We start from the raw sequence: 24,144 nt of genomic DNA, 5'->3' as shown, positions 1-24,144 counted from the left end.
TGGAGAAGGAAATGGCAACCCACTCCAGTGTTCTTGCCTAGGAAATCCTATGGACAGAGGAGCTTGGCAGGCTACAGCCCATGGAGTTGCAAGGAGTCGGAAATGACTTAGCAACTAAAGTAAGTAAAGTTAATAGACCTACTTCATAGATAAGCAAGCCAGTTCACCAAAATGCAGCTCATTGAAACTAGTTTGTAAATATCCAATTTACCTAATGTTCAGTTCAACAGAAGTCAATTTGCTGAATCTAATTTGTAGAATTCGTTGTCAGTTTCCTTCTAAATTGCTACCTTATCATTTTTTACTCTTTTATTCTCTCTCTCTTCCTGTACCTTATCTCTTCCCCCATTACCTGCAGACGAAACCAGACCGTATCTTTTCACCAGCAGAGGTCCCCTCTCTGCCCTAACTTTTTGCAGCTGCAACAGCAGCAGAGACAAATTGAACATTTTGGCGGATTCATGTTGATGTATGGCAAAATCAGTACAATATTGTAAAGTAATTAACCTCCAATTAAATAAATTTATATTAAAAAAAAAGAAAATGCTGCTATCCTGTCTGTCTTAATTTGGCAGAAATCTTTAAAAGCTAATTAAACTCTCCCATCAGTATGTGTTTTTATAAATTGTCTTCATAGTTAAAATAAATTTTTAGTAAATTTAGAGAATTGACTATTTGGAGTTTTGCCTATTTGGTGAATAGACTTGAAACTACCTCGCTCAGGTATGTTTGGAGAAATTAGGCAATATCATGTAAAGTGCTTATTACCAGACAGTTGTTGGATTAAAGTCAGTATTCAGGTGTTCTTTTTCTTGAAGTACTCTTACTCAGGAAACTGGGAACAGTCTCCCTGTACTCTCACTCAAGGATTTTCTCACCTGGGCTATCTAGTTGCACAGTATCTGATGCTGAAGTATCAAGGCTGGTTTATAGACCACCCTGTGACTTCCCCCTCATTATAGTATTGTTAAAAGTGCCCAAATGAAGTACCTTTTTTTTTTTTTTTTTTTAATCTTGGATAACTGTTACAAAATGGCCCTGCCTTCCCTGGTACCCTTTGGGGTTAGACTTCTCAGTGAATTTAGATATGTACTGCTTTTCTGAAGCATTTACTTCCAGACACTTGTAACTAGAATTATGAGCTTTAGGAGAGTAAACTGCAGCTTTATCAGGGTAAGAAGCAAGGCCAAGTCCCTGGAGGTTCTTGGTGGGAAGTATCACAACCAGAGCAAATGCTCCTGTCTCTAATACACAGGAAACCTGGCTGCACCACCCCCTCACCCAAAGCCTTCTGAAGGTCTCTTAAAAGGGCTTTCTGGTAAAATCTTTAAAAAGAGGTTGTTGAATGTTCAGTGTGTGCCAGGTTCTTGCTAAACTATCCAAAATAATCCTTTCCACAACTTTTCTTTTGATAGGTGGTGATGTTCCCATATTACATATGAGTTAACTGAAGCTTGAAGTTGAAAATAACTTACCATGGCTTATGCCACTATTCCACTAAATCAGTATTTCCAAACTTTTGTTTTTTCTGTATCACTATCATGATTTTTGTCATTTCCTAATATTTATGTATTTAATATATTAAATATTGAATTGTTAAAACTTTGCAACCCAAAATTTATTTTAAAAGGATATTTTGTTATTATCCTATATGTAAAATTATATGCTGTAGAGAAGGTAACAATAAAAATAAATTTAATGAAAAAATACTGCGTTAAATTCTAGTTAAGATGTTGCCTGCTCAAGTCTGTATGACCAGGCCTTCTAGTTACAAAGGGAGATTAGCAAGCATTAGAGGGGTAATAGAGAAACTAGTATCAAACTGAGATTTTTCTTCTGATGTAATTAGAAGGGTTGAAAGAGAAGTGAAAAGGTAACAGCTTTGAAATGTTTTAAAGTGCTTTCTCTTGGTTCACTTCAAATCTTCCAGTAGTCTCCTCACTTGGGGAAACACGGATAGAGCCGAAGGTGTTCTCATTTTCTGGATGAATAAACTGAGAGGAGAAAGTCTGTTCAATGTAGTGCCACTGGTTCCACAGACCTTACTGTCCAAGCCACCCTGCTACTCCTGGGTTTTCCTCCTGTCACCTCCCTTCTCACCCTTCATCTTGCCTCCTCCTCTCCATGCTTTTCTTTCTTTTTTCTTTTTTTTAATTTTATTTTATTTTTAAACTTTACAATATTGTATTGGTTTTGCCATATATCGAAATGAATCCACCACAGGTATACATGTGTTCCCCATCCTGAACCCTCCTCCCTCCTCCCTCCTCCCTCCCCATACCATCCCTCTGGGTCGTTGCATTGTACCAGCCCCAAGCATCCAGTATTGTGCATCGAACCTGGACTGGCGACTCATTTCATACATGATATTATACATGTTTCAATGCCATTCTCCCAAATCTTCCCACCCTCTCCCTCTCCCACAGAGTCCATAAGACTGTTCTATACATCAGTGTCTCTTTTGCTGTCTCGTATACAGGGTTATTGTTACCATCATGCTTTTCTTTTCTTCCCCATCCTCTAGGAGAATTCAGCTGACTCCAAGGTAGTTTGAGAAGGAGATTCTTTGATGCATATTTCTGATGTCTTTTCATTTGTTTAACAATTGTTGAGATAGGATTTCCTCTTAAGAAACTCAAGTCTTTCTACAAACATTGCATTTCTTGGTTCTTACTGTAATTCCAGAAGGCGTAAAATATTCAGTTATTTTGTAGGTATTTGTACTCCTACATAAAGTATTTATGAAATAACTATATAACTAAATAGCTATAATGACACCACAGACCTTCCTTTGATTCCTAATTATGTTAGGAATTAGGAGTTAGGAATATTGGAAAAGTAAGTTTGAAAAAAAAAAACTGCCAGCAGTTTTTGATGTCATCTCAAGTACAATAAAATGTATTTTCTTTGATTTTGTAGTAGTCTTTCGTAGTTTTGTAATTTACATTTACAACAATTTACATTTAATTAACATTTTATTGCATCCTGTTCCAGTGGAGACAGTGTGTGCGAGCTCAGTTTCTCAGTCGTGTCCAACTCTTTGTGACCCTGTGGACGATAGCCTGCCATTGAGGACATGGCCTTGCAAACAGGGAGGCAATGCTGGCCCTGAGCATGATCTACCGAAGTAGATCTCTGTGGGGAACGGGAGGAAATTTTAATACTTAATGCCTTTTAGGAAATAAAGCAAAATGGCATTAGGGTAATTAATACCATGTGGAGCAGGATTAAAAATTGAATAATGTAAACTGGAAACAGGAAGACTGTGACATGGTAGTGGCTGTAACTATGTCAGCACAGCTTCAGTTTCCAGGCCAGCTTGCATTTCAGTCTGCCTCAACCTTACGAGTACACTCCTCGTCTTGACATCGCTAGTTAATATTCTAAAAACTAGTTATAATATTCTAAAAACTATGGCCATTTCAGCTTATTCAGGGCTTCCCTGGTGGCTCAGCTGGTAAAGAATCCACCTGCAGTGTGGAAGACCTGGGTTCAATCCCTAGGTTGGGAAGATCCCCTGGGGAAGGGAATGGCTACCCACTCCAGTATTCTGGCCTGGAGAATTCTATGGACCATATAGTCCATGGGGTCTCAAAGAGTCAGACATGATTGAGAGACTTTCACTTTTGACTTACTCAGGAATGTGAAGCATATCCAGAAACAGGATTGCTAAAGTCAAGTCACATAAGTGTTGTACGTCAGTCTCCTACATATGAACCTTCAAGTTGTGAACTTTCAAAGATTGGAACGTGTTTCTACCCAGACATCACTGCATCTTTTCTCAAGAGAGTAGATAGAATTGAATCCAGCAAGGAACCCAAACCTTTGCCATCAGCGTCAGGCGTGGGTGCAATGGCAGCTTGCCCTCCGTCTCCTACTGCTGACGATCCTTCCACTCTACCATCTCCCACCTCCTCTCCCTGCTCCAGTCAGTAGTAACTCTTGCCTGTTCACTTGATGCCAGCCCCTGTATGCCAACTGTTCTACTGTACCCTGTACTTTCCAAGGTACTGTACTGTAAGATTTAAAGTGTTTTTTCAGTTTTTGTGTTTGTTTTTAATGTAGTGTGGGAAAAGTATTACAAACCTATTACAGTACTATACAGATGATGCTGCTGTTAGTTGGGTACCTAGGCTAACTTTGTTGGACTTCTGAACAAATTGTACTTATGAATGTGCTCTCAGAATGGAGCTCATTCTGTAGGTGTAGGTGCTTATTGTATACCAAGTAATGGTTTCCCACTCTGGAAGCCTGACATTTTTTGTATTTCACTGAGTTTTGGGATACGTATTGGGAAGTAAGAATGCTGCATTGTGTTTCTGCTAGTGCTAATGCCTACTAATGCTGGAAGGGGAACTTTAAGCTGACAGACCTTAAAACAGGTATCAAAAATTAAAAGGAAGCATGTCTTATACAAGTAGAGTATGATTTTAGTGGGGCAGGGTAGACTAGTATCTGTGACTCTTAAACATGCCTCAATCATTTATTTCATTGGTCTGTTGATTCGAGATCTCAAGATCTGAATGGTTGACCCAGAGGTCAATGCTGTAGTTTCATCAAGAAGCCAACATCTTAATAATAGCACTGAGTGATGACTTAATAAAAGATCCTATTCTCTGTGTGTGCACAGAGTGCAGCAACAAACCTAGAGTTTCTGAAAAGTGGTTTTTATTTTTTAAATAAGTCTGTTTCACACGTATACTTAAACTCGTGGCTTGGAGGATGAAAATAAGAATAACTTTACTACCTATGATGAAAGTGAAAGTGTTAGTTGCTCACTCATGTCTGACTCTTTGCAACCACATGGTCTGTAGCCTACCAGGCATCTCTGTCCATGGAATTCTCCAGGCAAAAATACTGGAGTGGGTAGCCATTCCCTTCCCAGGGGATCTTCCTGACCCAGGGATCGAACAATGCAATCTGCATTGCAGGCAGATTCTTTATTATCTGAACTGCTAGGGGAGCCTCAAATGATACGATTATTAATGATGTTAATAATGGCTAAACCTGTTTTCTCATCTTAGAAGACGGCAGGTGAAAAAGCCCAGAAGCCAGATACTAAGGAGAAAAAGCCCAGAAGCCAAGCAGTTTGATGCTGGTGGCAGAGTTAAAAAGGTTAAAAAGGTGAACCCCACTGCAGCTGAAATACTATCGTGGTCAGAGGAATTGGCAGATATTCCTAATCAGCTATGTAGTCCAGAAAGGCCTTTCATAAGATGAAGTATTCAACAGCTAAATGCAAGGTTGAAAAGGAAAAGAAGGTGATGGTTCTTGCTACTGTCACAAAATCAGGTGGTGGTGACAAGAATGGTGGGTGGTACTTGAGTGGTTAAATTTCCCAAAATGCCTAGGTATTATCCTACTGAAGGTGTGCCTGGAAAGCTGTTATGTCATGGCAAAAAAAAAAAAAAAAAAACCCTTCTAAGTTTTTTCTCACATGTGAGAAAACCGCATGTGCACTAACATTGCTTCTGGGATGATTCTGATCTTCCTCACTGGGCACCACAGAGGCAGGAGGGTCATTTTCCTGAAGCTTGCTACTTGTGGCTGAGCTCTGTCCCTCACACCAGAAATTTGTCATTGTCATCTCCACCGAAATTGAATGGTGTGAAAAATCCCAGAACATCTCACTGATGTTTACTTCAAGAAGACGAAGCTATGTAAGCTCAGGTATCAGGAAGGCAAGCCCTTCAAAGGGACACAGAGAAATATGAAATTACAGAGCAGCAGCAGTGCAAGGTTGATCAGAAAGCTGTGGACTCATAAATTCTGGAAGAATCATAGCTTTTCCTCAGTTCCAGGGCTGTCTCCACTCTGTGTATGCTATTACAGTTGGAATTTATCCTCACAGAATATTGTTCTAAACTTTTTAAGAAGAACCTAATTAAAATAATCCATTAAAAAAATTGGAATTTTTCACCCTTAATCCTGTTTATGGAGTGTCTTTTACATTTATGTGGTGAAATAAACATATGTTGTTTGTTGTTCTTGTATCTTGACTCCAGTTTGAATAATTAAAAAAATTTCTTTTGGGGTTATTTTGTAGATATGACTAACCAGCTACTAGCTTTGCTTCGGATTTGAAAGATTCTGGGGTGAAAGGTTAAAGATGTTGTATCTCTTTGTTGCCACACAATGGATTTCTGAAACAGACATAAGAGATGGTACTGAGCTTTAGCATTAATGATTAACTAGTATGACAGAAAGATTTGTGCCCAGAATTATGTTTCTAATAAGAAGTAATTTAAAAGTCATTTAGAGAATGTCTGGGAGATTTTTTTTCCCTTCAGTTGAACTGGTCAATTTTAGAGAGCTAATAACACAAATCGTTTTGTTCTTAGGATTTTTTTTTTTTGAAGTATAGTTATAAAGTTGTGTTAATTACTGTTGTACAGCAGAGTTATTCAGTTATATGTATATATACATTCTTCTTCTAAAAAATATTTTCCATTGTTCTTAGGATTTTTTAAATGTGCAAGTTTCCATTTGTAAAAGCAATATATTTTCAATCAAAAAAGTAGGAGGAGGAAAAAAAAATATCACCCTCAGCAGATGGTTCTGAAATGACCTTGGAAACTCTGTGTCTGTGGTCAAACAAACTCTTTGGTGTGTGAGACTCTTCTTCAGTTAGTCTTTGAAATGACAATGAACAAAAAAAAATCTTCAGTCTCCCTACTCCTGCTGGCAATAACATATATTTTTTTCAAAAGATGCTAGTTCTTGTCTAATGATTTAATTCATTCATTCATGTAAGGTTTTATACTTTGCTTTGTTGGTCTGGTTAGTGAAGTTACTGTAGCTGCTTCTGACGTGGACATCTTGGATTATTCAAGGAGGTTTATAAATGGACTCATCTACTTTTTTCTTGGACTCTGAGGCCCCGCTTTTGTGGGAATGTCAGGGTTTGTTTTTTGAAATAACGTCAAGTTTCCATCTGGCTGTTGCAGAGCATATATACCTTGCAAAGGTGGTGTTTTATTAGCCAAATTGCTCTGAATAGAAGTTCTCTTGTTTTGACTTTTGTGGCTCTTTCCATGTAACAAATTACAGTTATTTCTTTAAACTTACAAGATGGAGGTAATAGGAACTCCTTTCAGGTAGAATTCATGTGAAGAATCAAGCCAGTACCAGGCATATAGTAAAGATTCAATAAAATGACAGCTGACAGATTATTTTCTACATTTCATGGCATGTGTGCCTTTTGAAATTTATTTAACCTCCGAGCTGAATGAAGAATTATCAACAATCTCTTTTGCTACTCCAGACATCCAGAAATTGTAAATGAAGAATGTTAGAGGCTCACAGTACATGCAGTTTTCTGAGAAATGCCTGTACTATATTTCCATAGAAACACTAATGACCTCTGACTCATCAAACCGAATTGCCTTCCTAAACTGTTTTCACCTTCTGATTCTCTCTTACCGCAGCCTTGAAGCTCTGTACTGCTTTTAAAAAAAAATGTTAAAATTGAAATGTCATAATCTTAGGCTGGCTTTTCTGCCTTCAGTTTGGTTTCAAGGCTGCAGTTACAAAGCTAGAAGCCTGAAAAACTGTATAAAAGGTGACGTAGGTTGATCAGATGGAATTTATTGTTTCCATAGAAATGTAGACACTTCTTGTAAGCAGCATTTAAGCTGAGCAAATACATGGGCACAATAGATTATATAACTGAGAATCCTTGGCTTCTCCCCCTACTCTTTTTTCTCTACCCCTAAGATTTCATGTTAAGAAAATGACATTAGGGAGAAGGCTTTGTTTTTTGTTGCAGTTTTTAAAATGTGACCTTGACATTTGTAGGTGGAAAAGGGAAGTACAGCTTGAAGCTCTGCCAGCCGGATTTTGCTGTGCAGACTTGTGGTGTTATGTCTTTGTATTCAAAAGCATTTTCTTTTATTCCTGAAGTATAGTTTATCAGGTTGCCTGTGAGAAACAAAAGCTAATGGTCCAAGTGGCATCCCACTCACTGGATAGAAAGGAAAGAGGCAGATGTGAATTTAATACTCAACCAATCCAAAGAAAAGTGTTCCTGTATTTGCTTGGGTTTGGTGCTGAATTGCAGGCTGCAAGGCTGTAAGGTGGGCCATGGTCTGGCTAGCTAATGTTTGTTACCAAAAAAACAGCTACATTTATTCCTTTTCAGCCTCTATCCAAGCCACCTTTTGTACCAAAAGGAGCTGAGGAGATGGAGTTGGGAGGGGCTCTGAAAAATGGGAAGAGTTGCTAGAATTTCAGGAGCTGTGGATGGTTTGCCATGTGTATCTTGACTACCCCCTCAGAGTGCTTCCCTCTCCTCCTTTTAAGCCTTAACACTTTTTAATTACTTGGTTAAAATATTAGAACCACTATTTTGAAGTTAGTGAGAGTTCTGCTGGTATTGGGGCTTCCCTTGTGGCTCAGCTGGTAAAGAATCCGCCTGCAGTGCGAGAGACCTGGGATTGATCCTCGGGATGGGAAGATCCCCTAGAGAAGGGAAAGGCTATTCTGGCCTGGAGAATTCCATGGACTGTATAGTCCATGGGGTCACAAAGAGCGGGACACGATTGAGAGACTTTAACTTTTACTTTCTGCTGGTGTTGACAAACTTCATAGGTATATCCATGTATTTCCTTTCCTTAGTGACTTTATTCGGAGAAGGCAATGGCACCCCACTCCAGTACTCTTGCCTGGAAAATCCCATGGATGGAGGAGCCTGGTAGGCTGCAGTCCATGGGGTCTCTAAGAGTCAGAAATGACTGAGTGACTTCACTTTCACTCTTCACTTTGATGCATTGGAGAAGGAAATGGCAGCCCACTCCAGTGTTCTTGCCTGGAGAATCCCAGGGACAGGGGAGCCTGGTGGGCTGCCGTCTGTGGGGTCACACAGAGTCGGACATGACTGAAGTGACTTAGGAGTAGCAGCAGTGACTCTACTACCTATAGAATAAAAGCCTAAAACTCCCCATGTGTGGCAGTAAAGTTCTTTATGATATGGCCCTGGCTGGGGCTCCAGTAAAATCACATTATCAGGTAACATTATTCCCTTTCTGTTCATGCCTCGTACATGTGGCTTCCTCTGCATACGTTTCTCAAATAGCCCTGTTTATCTGGTGAATGCTTATCTCTTCCACATGCCCCTGGCCCCATGGTTGCTGCTCTGTTCTCACTAATATTGATTACAACTACTAAGCACTTTCCACTGACCTAAGTGTATCATTTCATTGAACCTCACAATAGCCTACAGATGAGGAAATTGGTTTAGAGAGGTGAAGTCACTTCCTCAGTTAACAGTAGTAAGTGATGGTGCCAGGACTCATACCTATTCTTATGTCAAAATATATGCTCTTACCACTGCTTCTGTTTCATCAGGTCCATCTGTCCCAATCTGCCTGTCCATTGTTCTCTCCTACCATCAATTTTTTAAAATATTATTTACTTCACTATCTTTTATTTTTGGCTGCACCACACAGCATGTGAGATCTTAGTTCCCCAATGAAGGATCGAATGCATATCCCCTGCAGTGGAAGCACAGAGTCTTAACCACTGGACCACCAGATAGGGAAGTTCCTGTCTTTCATTTGGCTTTAATTTTTTCTTGTTGTAGTTAAATATATATAACAGAATTTACCATTTAAATCATTTTAAGTATACACTTCAGTGGCACTGAGTATATTCACATTGTTGTGCTCTATAATTTTTATTCTGTACCCCTTTAGACTGTTCTCTGACAGTAGGCTCAGTCTTGGGCTTCCCTGGTGGCTCAGACAGTAAAGAATCCTGCAGTGTGGGAGACCTGGGTTTGATCCTTGGGAAGATTCCTTGGAGAAGGGAATGACTGCCCACTCCAGTATTCTTGCCTGGAGAATTCCATGGACAGAGGAGCCTGGTGGACTGTAGTCCATGGGCTCACAGAGTCAGACACAACTGAGCGACTTTCACTCACTCACTCAGGCTCAGTTGTACTGATACCTGTATCTTCCAGGCCTAGGACCTGCTACAGTGTGGGCAGGTACTTAATAACATTTGAAGGAATAAGTGACTATATTTGCTAGGCTAATGGAATTACTTTCTGATAACAATGGATGAACTTATGAATTGGTTAGTAAATAACACTTGTGTAAGTGTTTCCTTATTTCATTTAATTTAAAGCTGCTACAGAATCCAAAAGGTGTCATGATAAATTTAGAAGAAGGAAGGACTTCTCTGGTGGTGCAGTGAATAAAAATCCACTTGCCAAGACGGGGGACATAGGTTTGCTCCCTGGTCCAGAGAGATTCCGCATGCCTAGGAGCAACTAAGCCCCGTTCAGACAACTACAGAGCCCACATACCTAGAGCTGGCGCTCTGTAACAAGCGCCAGCTTGTTTGAAGACACTGCAGTGAGAAGCCCCTGCACCACAACAAAGAGTAGCTCCCGCTTGCATCTGAAAAGCAACTAAATGAAGACGCAGCACAACCAAAAAAAAAAAATTTAGAAGAGGGGAGATTTTTTTTTAATCTTATGTTTTTCCATTATAATAGCCATTGACCTTATGTGACTAATTAAAATTAAGTTGAAATTCAGTTGCTCAGTCACACTAGTCACATTCCAGGTGCTTAATAGCCACACATGGCTAGTGGCTATCATTTTGTGCAATGAAGATAGACAACATTTTTCATCACTGTAGCTATTTGAATTCAACACTGTTGCTTTAGACTTTAAAGGCAGAGAATAGTAAAACTTATTTTCTCTTAGAACTTGATATTTTGGCAAGAATTGCATTGTAGTGGCATGTGATTTAATACTATTGCTTTCTGGAGAAAGAAGTAGTTACTCAGCATTTACTAAGCTACCTTTCCTGGGATCCTGGGATATACCTTAGCCTTTGGCTTGGGATATTTAGGGGTGAGACCAGATTTGACTGAGAGAAGGACACAGTTTCATTGGGAACCTAATCATGATGGGGGGTGGGGTGGGTGGGGCACAAAACAGATGGGAAACTGATATAAATGACTAAATGTTGGTCCGGAAAGGAGCAAAATGGCTCTTGTGTATCAGTACAAATCCAGGGTAGAGATTTTTAGCTTTTTTCATGGGGAGAATGGAAAACAAAATTTTCTAAAACCTGAATTCGTGGTCAGTAGCCATGACCATAATTTGGTGTGAAAATCAGAGAACTGAGATCATAGGGTAGGGAACCTAATTAAGCAGAGGAGTTTAAAAATCCTTTTAGATCCTTGATTTCTGGAAGCTCTGCTTCACTTCATATCTCACATTTTAAGGTATATGAAACTTGGAATTGCAGTTGACTAGGAGAAATAATGTTATATTTCATATTTAATTAAAACATTTAATCTGATATTAGTATGTGGTTTCTGTTCTGGGGAAAGGTGAGATGTTGGATTAGAATTACAGAATTTTGCATTTTTAAGGGCCTTACCTTAATTTTTGCCTGTGGACTTCAAAATAGACTGGCAGAATCCTCACCAACATTCAAGTCTCTGTTGCACCATGCTGCTTTCCTCTAGTCAAATTGAAACATTCTTAGAGTAATATTTAACTTGCTTTTGTAAAAGACACAGTAGATTATAGTTAGCTGATGTTTGGGCTTGAATTTATTAACTGGCATTACCTACAAGCTTTTGTTTGTTCACATTTGGAAAAAAAAAGAATACTCAGAGTTTATTTAAGATCCTTTTGTGGTAAATGTGTAACTTTATAGCCAAAAATATAAATTAAAAAAATCAATATTTAAAAAATTTGTTAACGGTAGCCAATCATAGATTGAGGAGTCACTTCTTTTTGCCAAATTCTCTCCTATTGGAGAAAAGCTTGTGAACTGGATCTTCCTTTGTTTCAAAGAAAATTCCTAGACTTGGAGCTAGAGATTGTATTAAAGAATTGTATTCTTCCTTTGTATTAAAGAAAATTCCTAAACTTGGAGCTCTTGCCATAAAGTAGTTTATTTATTTATATATACTTACCAAATTTTGTTGACTGGCAGGATCCTGACCAAGATCCAAGCCTCTGTTGCACCATGAGACTCACAACAATTGAACAATATGGTTATTTTTATCCCCATTTCAGGAATTAGCTCTTGGGTAGTTAATTAAACAAAAACAGTGGCAAATCTGGGATTTGACTCCAACTCAGACCCATGCCCTTTTTCTCTATGCTTCTAAGCTGAACTGCGGTAGCTGAATATATGGGCTTCACTGGTGGCTCAGAGGTAAAGCATCTGCCTGCCAGTTCGAGAGACACAGGTTCGTTCGATCCCTGGGTCAGGAAGATCCCCTGCAGAAGGAAATGGCAATCCACTCCAGTATTCTTGCCTGGAAAATCTTACAGACAGAAGAGTCTGGTGGGCTACAGTCCATGGGGTCACAAAGAGTCGAGTGTGACATCAACTAAACAACAAAAACAACAACTGAAAACATACAAACCTTGCTCTAAATTTCAGATTGCTTATGAACATGCTGACTGAGTGGTATATCTGTCATTTTAGGAGCCAGTCTGTTTCTTTTTTATTTTTGGCTGGGTCTTTGTTGCTGTATGCACGCATGCTTTCTCTTTGCAGCAGGTGGGGGCTTCTCTTTGTTGCAGTGCGCAGGCTTCTTACCATGGTGGCTTCTCTTGTTGCAGAGCACAAGGCTCTAGGCATGAAGGCTTTAGTAGTTGCAGCATGCAGACCCGGTTGTTTCTGCTTTCTGGCTCTAGAATGCCAACTCAGTAATTGGGGTGCATGGGCTTAGTTGCCTCTCAGCATGTGGGATTGTCCAAGACCGGGGATCGAACTGGTGTCTCTTGTGTTGCAAGGCAGATTCTTAACCACTGGACTACCAGGGAAGCCCCCAATCTGTGTTTCTTGACTCTCCCTTTTTAAAGCAATTTAAGCCACCAGCCAAAGGCTCTAGATTTCTCAGAATATTTCCCTAATCTGTTTAATGTGTTATATTCTGTGAGGCAGGAGGTTTGGGGGTTATTTTTGTGTTTTTAGGTGGCTTAGGAGTCTGCTTTTTACTGAACAATTCTGATATCCTTTCTTTGCCTTTGTGTTGAATTGAATTCAACACATAGAGGGGTTACTTCTAGCAGTGGTTTGGGTTCTTGTAGCTAGAAACTCTTTTGCTAGCCAGATCTGGTTTCTGAGAATCTGGGTAAGACTGTTTGAGAATGGTAGCCAGATATAGCCATTCCATTGACTTGTTGTCAGGAGGTAGGATTAACATTGTTCTCTGTATCTCCTCAGACCTCCTCTGTTAGTAATGATCTGTAAAGCCAGAGACAACATTATTAGCCAGTGGTCTCTGGGCTGGATAGAGGGAATATATAGACATGGTTACTGAATTTCATAATCAGGGATCTTTTGTGACCACTGGAGGAATTTGTTTTAAGGCAAATATAAAGAGTTCTTCTTTTCCTCAGGAGTAACATACTACCTCTGGAATTATTGTATCAAGCAGTTTATAGGCACAAAATATAAAAAAAGGTTCAAGAATCACAGCAAGTAACTAAACTATGTTAGTAACGTTAGGGGATTCCATTCCAGGTCTTTGAGGATGATGTCATGAGTGAATTAATAGTTAACTCTCCTATAATCTGCTCTTTGGTGTCATAGATACAGCCTTGTCTTGGACCCTTGGGGTTAGTTAGTAGCAACTCACATATATTGAGCTTTGACTTTGTCAAGTACTGTGTAAAGTCTTTACATGCACTGTCTCATTTAATCCTTTTAACAGACCTATCAGGTAAATGCTGTTAATCTCAGTTTATAGCAGGGCTAGGGTCCATCCTACTTGGGTCGTATCAGCTGAAAGTGTAAAAGGGCTAAGTCTCTAAAGGAAAATCAGAATGCCATTAACAGAAGGGGGAGTGATTGCTAGGCAGGTAAAAGCAATAGATGCCCACTTTAACTGTTTTTCTTAGTACTGCCTTTGTTTTTTTAGTCACTCCCTCTTTATTTGTGTTTGATCTAGTTATTTTGAGTTCCAAATGTTGTTTTCAGAAAATGTTGTTAGACTTTGTCTTTCTTGAAACCCAGTATAGTTCTTGCACTTAATGTCCAGAATCTGAGGTCCAGAATATAAGCAGTTACTTGCCTACATCATATGACTAAACCAAAAGTGGCTTTTGAACTATAACTTTCCCATTATACTATTCTACCTTCCCATGTTTTTGTCCTATTTTTGAGTCAGTTTATGTTAAGTGTATGCTTATTCTCAGTTTCATTTCTGGCAGAATGTTCAATATTGGACCCATGTGTAATGATGAGTGATTTCCTTATTGCCTGGCATCTCTCTACAGCTTTTCTGATCCCCAGGCGTTTATATAGAGAAGATTTAAAGTCGCTCTAAGGTGATCCTTTTTAGGCATATCAGTCACTTTAGCACCTTCCAAACTCTGGTTTTCCAGATCAGATTTCCTCACTTAGACATTCCACACACTTTTCAGGCCAGACTTAGATTTTCTGATCCTGTGACTTTCTTCCCTTGATCTAGAGACAGGGTAGTGTTTTCTGTTTTGTTCATCCTACATTTGAACACCTTACATTTTGTATCAGTGGCAACTGTTGTGGGCATAGAAACAGTTCTGTGGATGGATGAGGCACTGTCACTACGCTTGAAGAATTCACTATCTTGTGAAGGAGGCAGTTATTTAAGTTGTGAGCACGGGAGAAGCATCTCCTGTTTTCCACGTTTCATTGAAGGATGATGAGTAGTTCTTTTCTCCTGTTTTCCACGTTTCATTGAAGGATGATGAGTAGTTCTTTACCAAGTGAAGGAGGAGGAAGCGCAGAAAGACAAGGAATGTGGTTTGTTTGGTGAGTGTTTAGGATTGCAAGGACTTTGAAAGTGGTGTTTAGACAGTCTGCTATTTGAATCCTTCTCCACATGACTCCCAGTTGCTCTTTTGGCTTCTGGTTGCCTGACTCTGATGACACAAAATACTCTTGTAACCATCTAGTCCTAGTTTTGCACCATTATTTTTGAGTTTACCATTGAGATACTACAGTTGATATTTATTGAACAGCTGCTTTGTACTAGGCTTGTGAGAGATAATGGGGATACAGCTGTGAACGAGACAGGCCAGGTTCCTTCCCCTAGGATGGTGGAACATTATTAGTGGAACAGCCTCATAGTGGCATCAGACATTGAACAAGTAATTCTTTGTTGATGAGTGTACAAAGCATTGTAGATAGTTATTATAGGGAGCTTTGACCTTTTGTATGAGGTGAGGGTAAAGGAGGCAAGAAAAAGCTTTTCTGAGGAAATATTTAAACTGAGGATGGGTCAAAAGCAAACTGGAGAGAGTAAGCAGTCATTCCAGGAAAACAGAACTTTGGTCAACTGTGTATTGAACCCCTATTGTCTATTTGGCACTCACTGTGCTTGATTTTTCTCTTCAGTGTGATAGTTGTACACCAATCGGAAAGATGTAGCTTAGAGTTTTGGGGCCTGAAATGTGCTTTGAGGGCTGTTTATTCCAACCTGAATAGCATACATTAATGGAAGAATTGCTTCTATTTGTGTGTATAGGTAAAATTCTTTGGCAGTTATGAAAATTTTAAGTAAAATTACCCTGTTTGATGTTTTATAAGTTCATTTTTTTTGTTTTTATAAGTTCATATATTTTGCTTTCTTTTGGAAAATAATTGATAGTATAAGTAGAACATGACAAATATTAAATGCATTGTAAATTTACTACGAAATATGATAGCTGGTAAAGAATCCACCTGCAATGCAGGAGACCCCAGTTCAATTCCTGGGTCAGGAAGTTCTCCTGGAGAAGCAATAGACTACCTACTCCAGTATTCTTGGGCTTCCCTGGTGGCTCAGTTGGTAAAGAATCTGTCTGTAGTGCGGGAGACCTGGGTTCGATCCCTGGGTTGGGAAGATCCCCTGGAGAAGAGAGAGGCTACCCACAGTATTCTGGCTTGGAGAATTCCATGGACTGTGTAGTCCATGGGATTGCAAAGAGTTGGACATGACAGAGCAACTTTCAACATGTGTATTACATATGTATGCATATTGCACATGTTTTATTGTAACTAACTTTGGCATGCTTATTCATAGTTACTTATACTGTTGTTTATTGAGCTCCTCTGTGCCAGAGACTGTGCTAACTAATAAGCATTTTATGTCATTATCTCACTTAATCCTCATTACTGCTCCATGAGAAGTGCTGTACCATCTCCATTTTTTAATATAAAAATGATGAAATGGAGGCTCAAAGAAGGATCTACAGTAGCTAAATGTTATAGAGCCAGGATTCAAATCCATATTTGACTTATGAGTCTGGATGTTTTTTTTCACTGTATGATACTTTTCATATTTGGAGGCACCTTGGAGTAATTCATGAATTATAATCTTTTTTTCCTGTTTTTTTCTCTTCAGGCTTTTGTCAGGATGAATTGGCAGAGCTCGACTCAAGCACTAGTAAGTTCTAAATGTTCCCCAGTGTTAATGGATAAGAAAAGTATGTGTGTGTGTACTTTTAAATGTATAACTTAAGGTGTCATTTATAGGCCTATTCACAGATTTTATTTCACTTTATGATTATGGGGAAGACATTCTCTTTTCTACTTATATTTTATTTTTCTTCTCCTAATACTTTTTGGTGGTCGGACTCTAGCCATTTAATAGAAAATTTTTTGCTGAAAATTTCTGTTTAATGCTAGTCTTGTTTTTCATCATCCCATGAAGGTACCACTGACAAAAATTGTGCTTTTATTTGTGTACACATACAAGCATGTGTATGTACCACAGCCACGTTTTAAAAGTATTGACTAATTTTGACATTTCTTTCAAAGAAGGATTAGGTACAGGTTTAGATATTTATAGATGATAACCTTCATACCACAGTTTAATTTCTAAGCATCTTCATCTACATTCTTAAGTTTAAGGTACGAGAATGACCATTTCAAAGTCTTAATTAAATGATGCTTTTCATCTGTGTTTATAGTGCTCTCATAATGTCACAGACACCATTCTGGGTTATGGACATGGGAATATTCAGTGTAAACACATATTATTTTGCCATAATACTAAAAGGTCAAATGGTACTTTAGATTGAGACTCTAGGAAATGATCTAGAGTTATTTTTTCTAGTTCTTGTATTTTTTAGGGTTATGGGGCTGGTTATTTGTTACCATTCTGTTGCTGAGTTAAGCGATAAAGTTCACCTTCTCACCATCCTGACTAACATCTGTGGACCTTCTCATATTTTCCTCACACACCTTAATAGTATAAAATTCATGTTTGTTCAACTAATAGTTACTAATAGCAAAACAAAAGTAAGTCTCATAATGATTATCAAACATTAAGGAAATAGGTTTTTCTTTCTAGAAGTTATAAAGTTCTGAATCAGCTTTGTAGGTAATACCAGATATTACCTACAAAGTTGGATATCCAACTTTGGATTATAGGTTTGGTTTACCCCACCTTCCTACCTCACATCCCAGTACCTATGAGGGAACACACTATTTTCACTTTGTCTTCCTTTTATGAATAGCTGTCATTTAGGAGGAGGAAAAGGTAAATTCTTGAGTCATGGGCCTTTCTTAGAAGCAGTTCTTAGAATTTGTCATTTTTGGCTGCTCTGGGTCTTCCTCGGGGTGCATGGGCTTTCTCTAGTTGTGGCAAACGGGCTACTCTCTAGTTGGAATAAATGGGCTTCTCATTGCAGTGGCTTCTTTTGTTGCAGAGCATAGGCTCTAGGTATGCAGGCTTCAGTAGTTGTAACCCTCAGGCTCAGCAGTTGTGGCACTGGGCCTAGTTGCTCTGTGGCACATGGGATCTTCCTGACCAGGGAGTGAACTTGTGTCCTCTGCATTGGCAGGCAGACTCCCAGCCTCTGGACCACCAGTGGGAAGCCCCACTTAGAAGAATTTTTTAACACTAGGAAAGATACTGACATGCCTTGTGATCTTTCAGATAGAACTACACATAAAACAAGCCAGATAGTTGAGAACTCAATTTAATATTGAATGTTTTCTGCTCAGGCCTAGTTCTAGGCTCCAGGGATACAAAAATAAATCTAAGTCCCATTCTCATTTGTTAAGAGTCTATCAGAAAACCTTTCCTAGTCTGAAATTATTTAAAAATACTCTTTTTTAAGCATATGGGAGCCAAATTTATTCTTCATTTAGTAGCAATTAGAAATATTCATGCCCATCTTCTAGGAAAGGTACTTGATATTCTTAGGAAGATTATTTTTGGATTTTTCTTCCTGCTGGCCCAAGTAATTCTAACTCATTTAACATTTCTGCATAGAATCCCTGTCTAGATTTGTGCTTTATAGATCTCTCCATTCCATGAGAATGAACAGATACTGAATCATAATTTTATTAATATATGTCAGTATGGAATGAGAGTTACCTTAAAAAATCATTTTTCTTTTAAAAATTGTACTTAGCTTATGTGGCCAATATTTTCAGTAGTCCCCATGTTATTTTTGTGAAGTTACTAGTGTTTTTGGTCTGTCTGTTTGAAATACGTAAAGATCTGACATAATAATGAGTAGGCAGAAATAGAAGTTTATCATCCTGTTTGAATCAGTCTTGGGGTTCAAATGAGCATGCTCAGTCTTATCGAATAATAGGAAACCTCGACTGAAATGGGCTATGCTGCTGCTGAGTCGCTTCAGTCGTGTCCGACTCTGTGCGACCCCGTAGACAGCAGCCCACCAGGCTCCCCCATCCCTGGGATTCTCCAGGCAAGAATACTGGAGTGGGTTGCCATTTCCTCCTCCAGTGCATGAAAGTGGAAAGTGAAAGTGTTGGTTATGGCTGTTGATATTACAAATTCTATGGCTTCTGATTGGGAAGGAGTAAAGTCTCCTATGTTAATACCTCATGACTTTTGCGCATTAGATGGAGGACAGTAGGGTTTTCTTTGTGATGAATCTTTGGAATTTAGAGGCTCCAGTTTCTCCCTTACTCCTCAAATTCCTGATAGGGAAGGCCTGCTCATTCTTGCTTATTTTGAACCAAGAAATACCATTGTTGCTGATTTCCCATTTTGCTTGTCAGTGGTTGTAGACAGCAAGTTTGGGACATGTGGTATGTACTGGAACTGGATGAGGAAAACCAATTTTGTCCAATTCATATGGCCTCCGCCTCCCTTTTCAGTGGTAGAGCAGATGGGTAGCCATGCTTAGAATATGGGCAGCTGTTCACACTCTGGCCGCCTTCCTATGATTCCTGGGCTTCCTGGAGTCCAATGTTACGGCACAGGTTCAGGCTAAGTTCTTTTCTACAAGAAGCATCTCTGTACCCTGCCTATTAGCATAAGCTAGGGACAAGGGCAGTCAAAGGTCAAGAGAAGTTCAAAACAGCATAACCTTTCTCTGCTTCTGTTTCCAAATAACCCCAGTCTGCCCTGCTCCCCAAGTTTTTTTTCTCAGCCATCATGTTTACTGTGTAGTTGTAAAACTCAAGAGAACAACGACTGACTTGATACAAGGGAAGTTAGAGAATAGAAGTCATTGTTGCTTAAAACAGGAGAAATAATTGATTTATGTTTGGGGGCCAATTAGGCTATAAAACAGGAACAGTAAAGGGACCTATGACTTCAGGACAGCTACTTGCTCTGATTTCTGTCCCACAGACAAGGGGCTCCCCAATAAAGGCTGTCAGCTTTCTAGGCTAAATTATTAATTCCTTTCATGCCTCTCAGGGATTGTAAACAGCACATAATACAGGAAAACAATTGATACTCTTCAGTTATTGGCCAGATAGAGGGTCAAAGGGTAAATAGTTGGATTAGCAACAGCTGTTCTTCTTCCCTAGTCAGACTTTGTCCCTTATTACATTTTAGCAAATCCATTCCTGGATTTTTGGCCTCTGAATAGTTAAATCCATTCCTCTTCTTATAAAAATAATCCTATAAATAATTGGAGAATGGATATTGACCAAAATTGAAAATACTGATATTTTAGTTCAGTTTCTGTAGTTGAAGGTGAGCATTCTTTTTGGTATGTGCTAACTGTGGTTGTTTGGTATTCAAAGGGTGTTTCCCAAGGAAAGTAACAACTTGAAGTTTAGACAGATTAGTAGCTTTTTAGCTGTTTATACCATCTGCTTGAGGATTTTCCTGTAGCTTGATTAAAAGACAGAAATTGCCTTTATTTAAACTGTTGGTAGGATAATGCATGTTCATTGTGGAAAACACTAAATACAAGCCCCTAATTCCATCACCTGGAAATAACCATTGCTTCTTATTTGAGAATATGTCCTTCCAGTTTGTGTCTGAACTTTTTATATGGTTAGAAATCATATATACAATTTTGTTTACTATTTATTGCTCCCCCACTCAGCATTACATTGGGAACATTGTTCTAAGTCATGAAAAATTTTTCATAAATCTTTTTAATGACAAGATAATATTTCTTTGTAAGTGAATAACTTTACTGTGGTTTATTTAACCATTTTCCTACTGTTGGACATTTCGGTTGTTTCCAGTTTTTTTTTCATTATAAGTAATGCCACAATGAACATAATTTTATATAAATTTTTTGTCTGCATTTTAAGTGAGCCCTTTAGCTTTTTATTTAATATAAGCCAGAACTCTTCCGAATTAAGAGCATGGACTCCAGCTCAAGATTGCTTGAATTCTGTAATCTTGGCTTAGTTATTTAACCTCTCTGTGCCTCAGTACTCTCTTCTATTGTATGGGGACAATGAAAAAGTATTTCTACTTGACAAGGCTGTTGTGAAGATTAAATGAAGTAATAACATGCATTTGGAACAACGCTTGGTAAATGATAAACACTATTGTTTTTGTTGTTCAGTTACTAAGTCGTGTCCGATTCTCTGTGACCCTATGGACTGTAGCATACCAGACTCCCCTGTTCTTGACTATCTCTTGGAGTTTGCTTAAATTCATGTTCATGAGTCAGTGATGCTATCTGACCATCTCCTCCTTTGTCACCCTCTTCTCCTTTTGTCTTCAGTCTTTCCCAGCATCAGGATCTTTTCCAGTGAATTCACTCTTTGCATCAGGTGGCCACAGTATTGGAGCTTCAGCTTCAGATATGAATATTCAGGGTTGATTTCCTTTAGGATTGACTGCTTTGATCTCCTTGCAGCTCAAGGGACTCTTAAGAGTCTTCTCCAGAATTACAGTTCAAAAGCATTGGTTCTTCAGTGCTCAGTCTTTATGGTCCAACTCTCACATGTATACATGACTGCTGGGAAAACCATAGCTTTGGCTATATGGACCTTTGTCAGCAAAGTGTTGTCTCTGCTTTTTAATATGCTGTCTAGGTTTGTCATAGCTTTCCTTCCAAGGAGAACGTGTCTTTCAGTTTCATGGCTGCAGTCACCATTGGCAGTGTTTTTGGAGCCCAAGAAAATAAAATCTTCCGCTTCTGTTTTTCCCCTTCTATTTTGCTATGCAGTGATGGGATCAGGTGCCATGATCTCAGTTTTTTGAGTGTTGAGTTTCAAGCCAGCTTTTCACTCTCCTCTTTCAGCCTCATCAAAGGCTCTTTAGTTCCTCTTCATTTTCTGCCATTAGAGTGGTATCATCTGCATATCTGAGGTTGTTGATATTTCTCTCTGTAGTTTTGATTTCAGCCTGTGATTTCATCCAGCCCAGCATTTCGCATGGTGTCCTCTGCATAGAAGTTAAATGAACAGAGTGACAATGTATAACCTTGTCTTACTCTTTTCCCAATTTTGAACCAGTCCGTTGTTCCATGTCGGGTTCTAACTGTTGCTTCTTGACCGACATAGAGATTTCTCAGGAGACAGGTACGGTGGTCTGGTATTCCCATCTCTTTAAGTGTTTCTACAGTTCGTTGTGATCCACACAGTCAAAGGCTTTCGAGTAGATGTTTTTCTGTGTAGCATAATGTTGAAAGTCTCAGTCTCTTTGTACTTATGGCTGTTCTAACCACTTTATTCAATTAAAGTAGCCTGTGTTTCTTAATGACACAAAGATAAATCATTCCAGATGTTAGCAGGTGTAAGTTACTGCTTCAAGTAAGTAGTTTCCTCCAAGGAGCAGAGCTTATGTATTGCTGGCCAAGGCTATTCTTTACCATCTGGTTGACTATTTGGGTCTTTGGACCCCTTCCTCCAACAGCAGCAGGTAACCCAAATGACCCATCTGCCAGCCCATTTATTTAACCTCTTAGGAAAGAAACTAAAGAAGTTAACCCTCTGTTTATTCAAAATAAATACTCAGATTGTGCACTTGCTCTTTGGTCAGTAGCAAGGTCTTATAGAGAGCATGCTGAGGAAGAAATTTGTATCATTAAAGATCTACCATTACCATTTTAAAAGGACTGCATAGTTCGGATTCTTCCTGACACAAACTTTAACACACACACACACACACACACACACACACACACACACACACACACACACACATATCCCCCCATTACTGATTAAACACCTGGATAAATGAGCATTTTAGAAGAGAGTTGAGAGTTAAATTAATGTTTGCACTCTCTTACCATACTGATAGATTCCCACCAGGCAGAGATTCATGAGTGATGTGGGAGGAACAGGCAATTTAAAGCACAGCTTCAGAGTGAAACAACTTAATAATACTAGTTTGCTCTGGCTTCATGTTCATCTGTCAAGTGTTTTGGGGTCCCAAGGAGACTTTTTGTGGATTCTTCAGGCTATAAGAGAGAAATGTACATCTCAGCTAGAATACCCAATTTTGGAATAGGTTCATTCCAAAATTACAACATTCTGTGTTGTGTCCTATCGGTCTATTCCTAGTTGTCAAACTGTATGTTACAATTTTTGATCTCAGAAAACAATTCATATAAGCCCAAGTGTGGTCTGCAGATAATGAACTTAAGGCTGGGTGTTAGAGAGCAAAGAAAATGAACATTTACTGGGTGTTCCTTATGTACCAGGTACTCTGAACATGTTCAGTGGGAGTGAGGAGGGTTGGTTATAGCATTTAAAATTACCTACATTTAAGTTTGAGTTTGTGATACTTACCCCATTGTTTCTTTCCCTTCCCACTTGTCTTTTTCCCTCTGATGTGTGTGCCAAGCTAAGACTCAGTTCCTGCCCTCAAGGGACTCTGATTTGATCAGGAATGGCGAACACAAAACATGATCTGTGGCTTTTACTCCATAATAATAAAAATAATGATAATGATAGTAATAATGGCTAATATTTGTTACACACTCAATGCTTCATGTGCATTTTTCATTAAGCACTCATGAAACCTATTGAAAAGATACTATTCCTGTCTTACAGACCAGAGTGCTGAGGCCTGGAGAGGTTAAATGACTCACCCCAAAGTACACAGTGGAGAAATATCTGGGACTTCAGAGCTGCTGTTTTAATGAATCTTCTATCCTGTTTCTGGCTCTCTTGACTGTGACAAGTCTCAGATGCTAATGGAAGAGTTTAAGGCAGTATAATGATTTATAACATACAATGGGGCCTTTTGTGTCCAGAATAAAGACTATTTTCTAAGTGTCATTTGGGCTGTTTTGCATATATTAGAATTATTTTGGATGTAAAGTAATTTTCTATGAAATAGGTTCCCAAAGAGATTTCTTCTGTAGTTCAGGATTATTTGCATTGTTTATTATCAAATGGGTTCTTTCCTGAAACAAATGAAGATAAGTTCACAAATCTCCCTTGGTTTCCCTCTTTGTGTCACCTTTCCTTCAGAACATTCTGGTTGTGATATTGGTATTTCACATTCATAACAGTTCCAAGAGCCTTGCTTCTAAAGCTTCAGCAGAATCTGCTAGGTCACTGCAAGATCACATCTCCTGAATGTGGCCTTTTGCTGGGGAGTTCCTTTCTGATAAGGATTCTTTTGAATAGGATGGGGGTGGGATGAGATCCAGAGTTTAGGCTGAGCTCTCATCCCCTTGACCTCTGCCCCTTTTTCAGAGTTTATACTGACTTGGTAGGGACTCCCTATGGAGCCAACAGTTTAGGACTTGTTTACAGTTGATGAAAAGATAGTTGCATTCAAAGGCTGTTTTTGGGTCCTTGGAGAGTCATGGATCTCTGCTATTATCTTTGGTGGGTTCAGGGAATGCTTGAACATCTGGGTCTGGAGATTTGTAATAGATGACTAAGAAGGAATGAGAAGAAACTCTGAAATTAGATAGGTTGCTGAAATTATTTCTGTGGGAGCAGTGTTGCAGTAATATTTTGAGAGCAGAGAAAGATTTCTATAAACCTGTTGTTGTTT

The 24,144-nt window shown here is 38.9% G+C and overlaps 1 protein-coding gene and 1 pseudogene across 2 annotated transcripts in view; both read left to right on the top strand.

Moving 5' to 3' along the window:
* The window catches only part of NR6A1 (nuclear receptor subfamily 6 group A member 1), a 226,530-nt gene that overhangs the window by 16,400 nt on the left and 185,986 nt on the right, over positions 1–24,144 (top strand). For both annotated transcript variants that reach the window (XM_027556240.1, XM_027556241.1), the window contains exon 2: positions 16,351–16,392. In XM_027556240.1, the coding sequence (XP_027412041.1) occupies positions 16,351–16,392 (42 nt within the window). The remainder of the gene's footprint in view (positions 1–16,350; positions 16,393–24,144) is intronic.
* LOC113901637 lies at positions 4,957–6,295 on the top strand (annotated as a pseudogene).

This window comes from Bos indicus x Bos taurus, chromosome 11 (assembly GCF_003369695.1).
Source record: "Bos indicus x Bos taurus breed Angus x Brahman F1 hybrid chromosome 11, Bos_hybrid_MaternalHap_v2.0, whole genome shotgun sequence".
In the NCBI taxonomy this organism is placed as follows: Eukaryota; Metazoa; Chordata; class Mammalia; order Artiodactyla; family Bovidae; genus Bos; species Bos indicus x Bos taurus.
The sequence above is the reverse complement of the archived record's forward strand: the minus strand, read 5'-3'. Positions and strand labels throughout refer to the sequence as shown.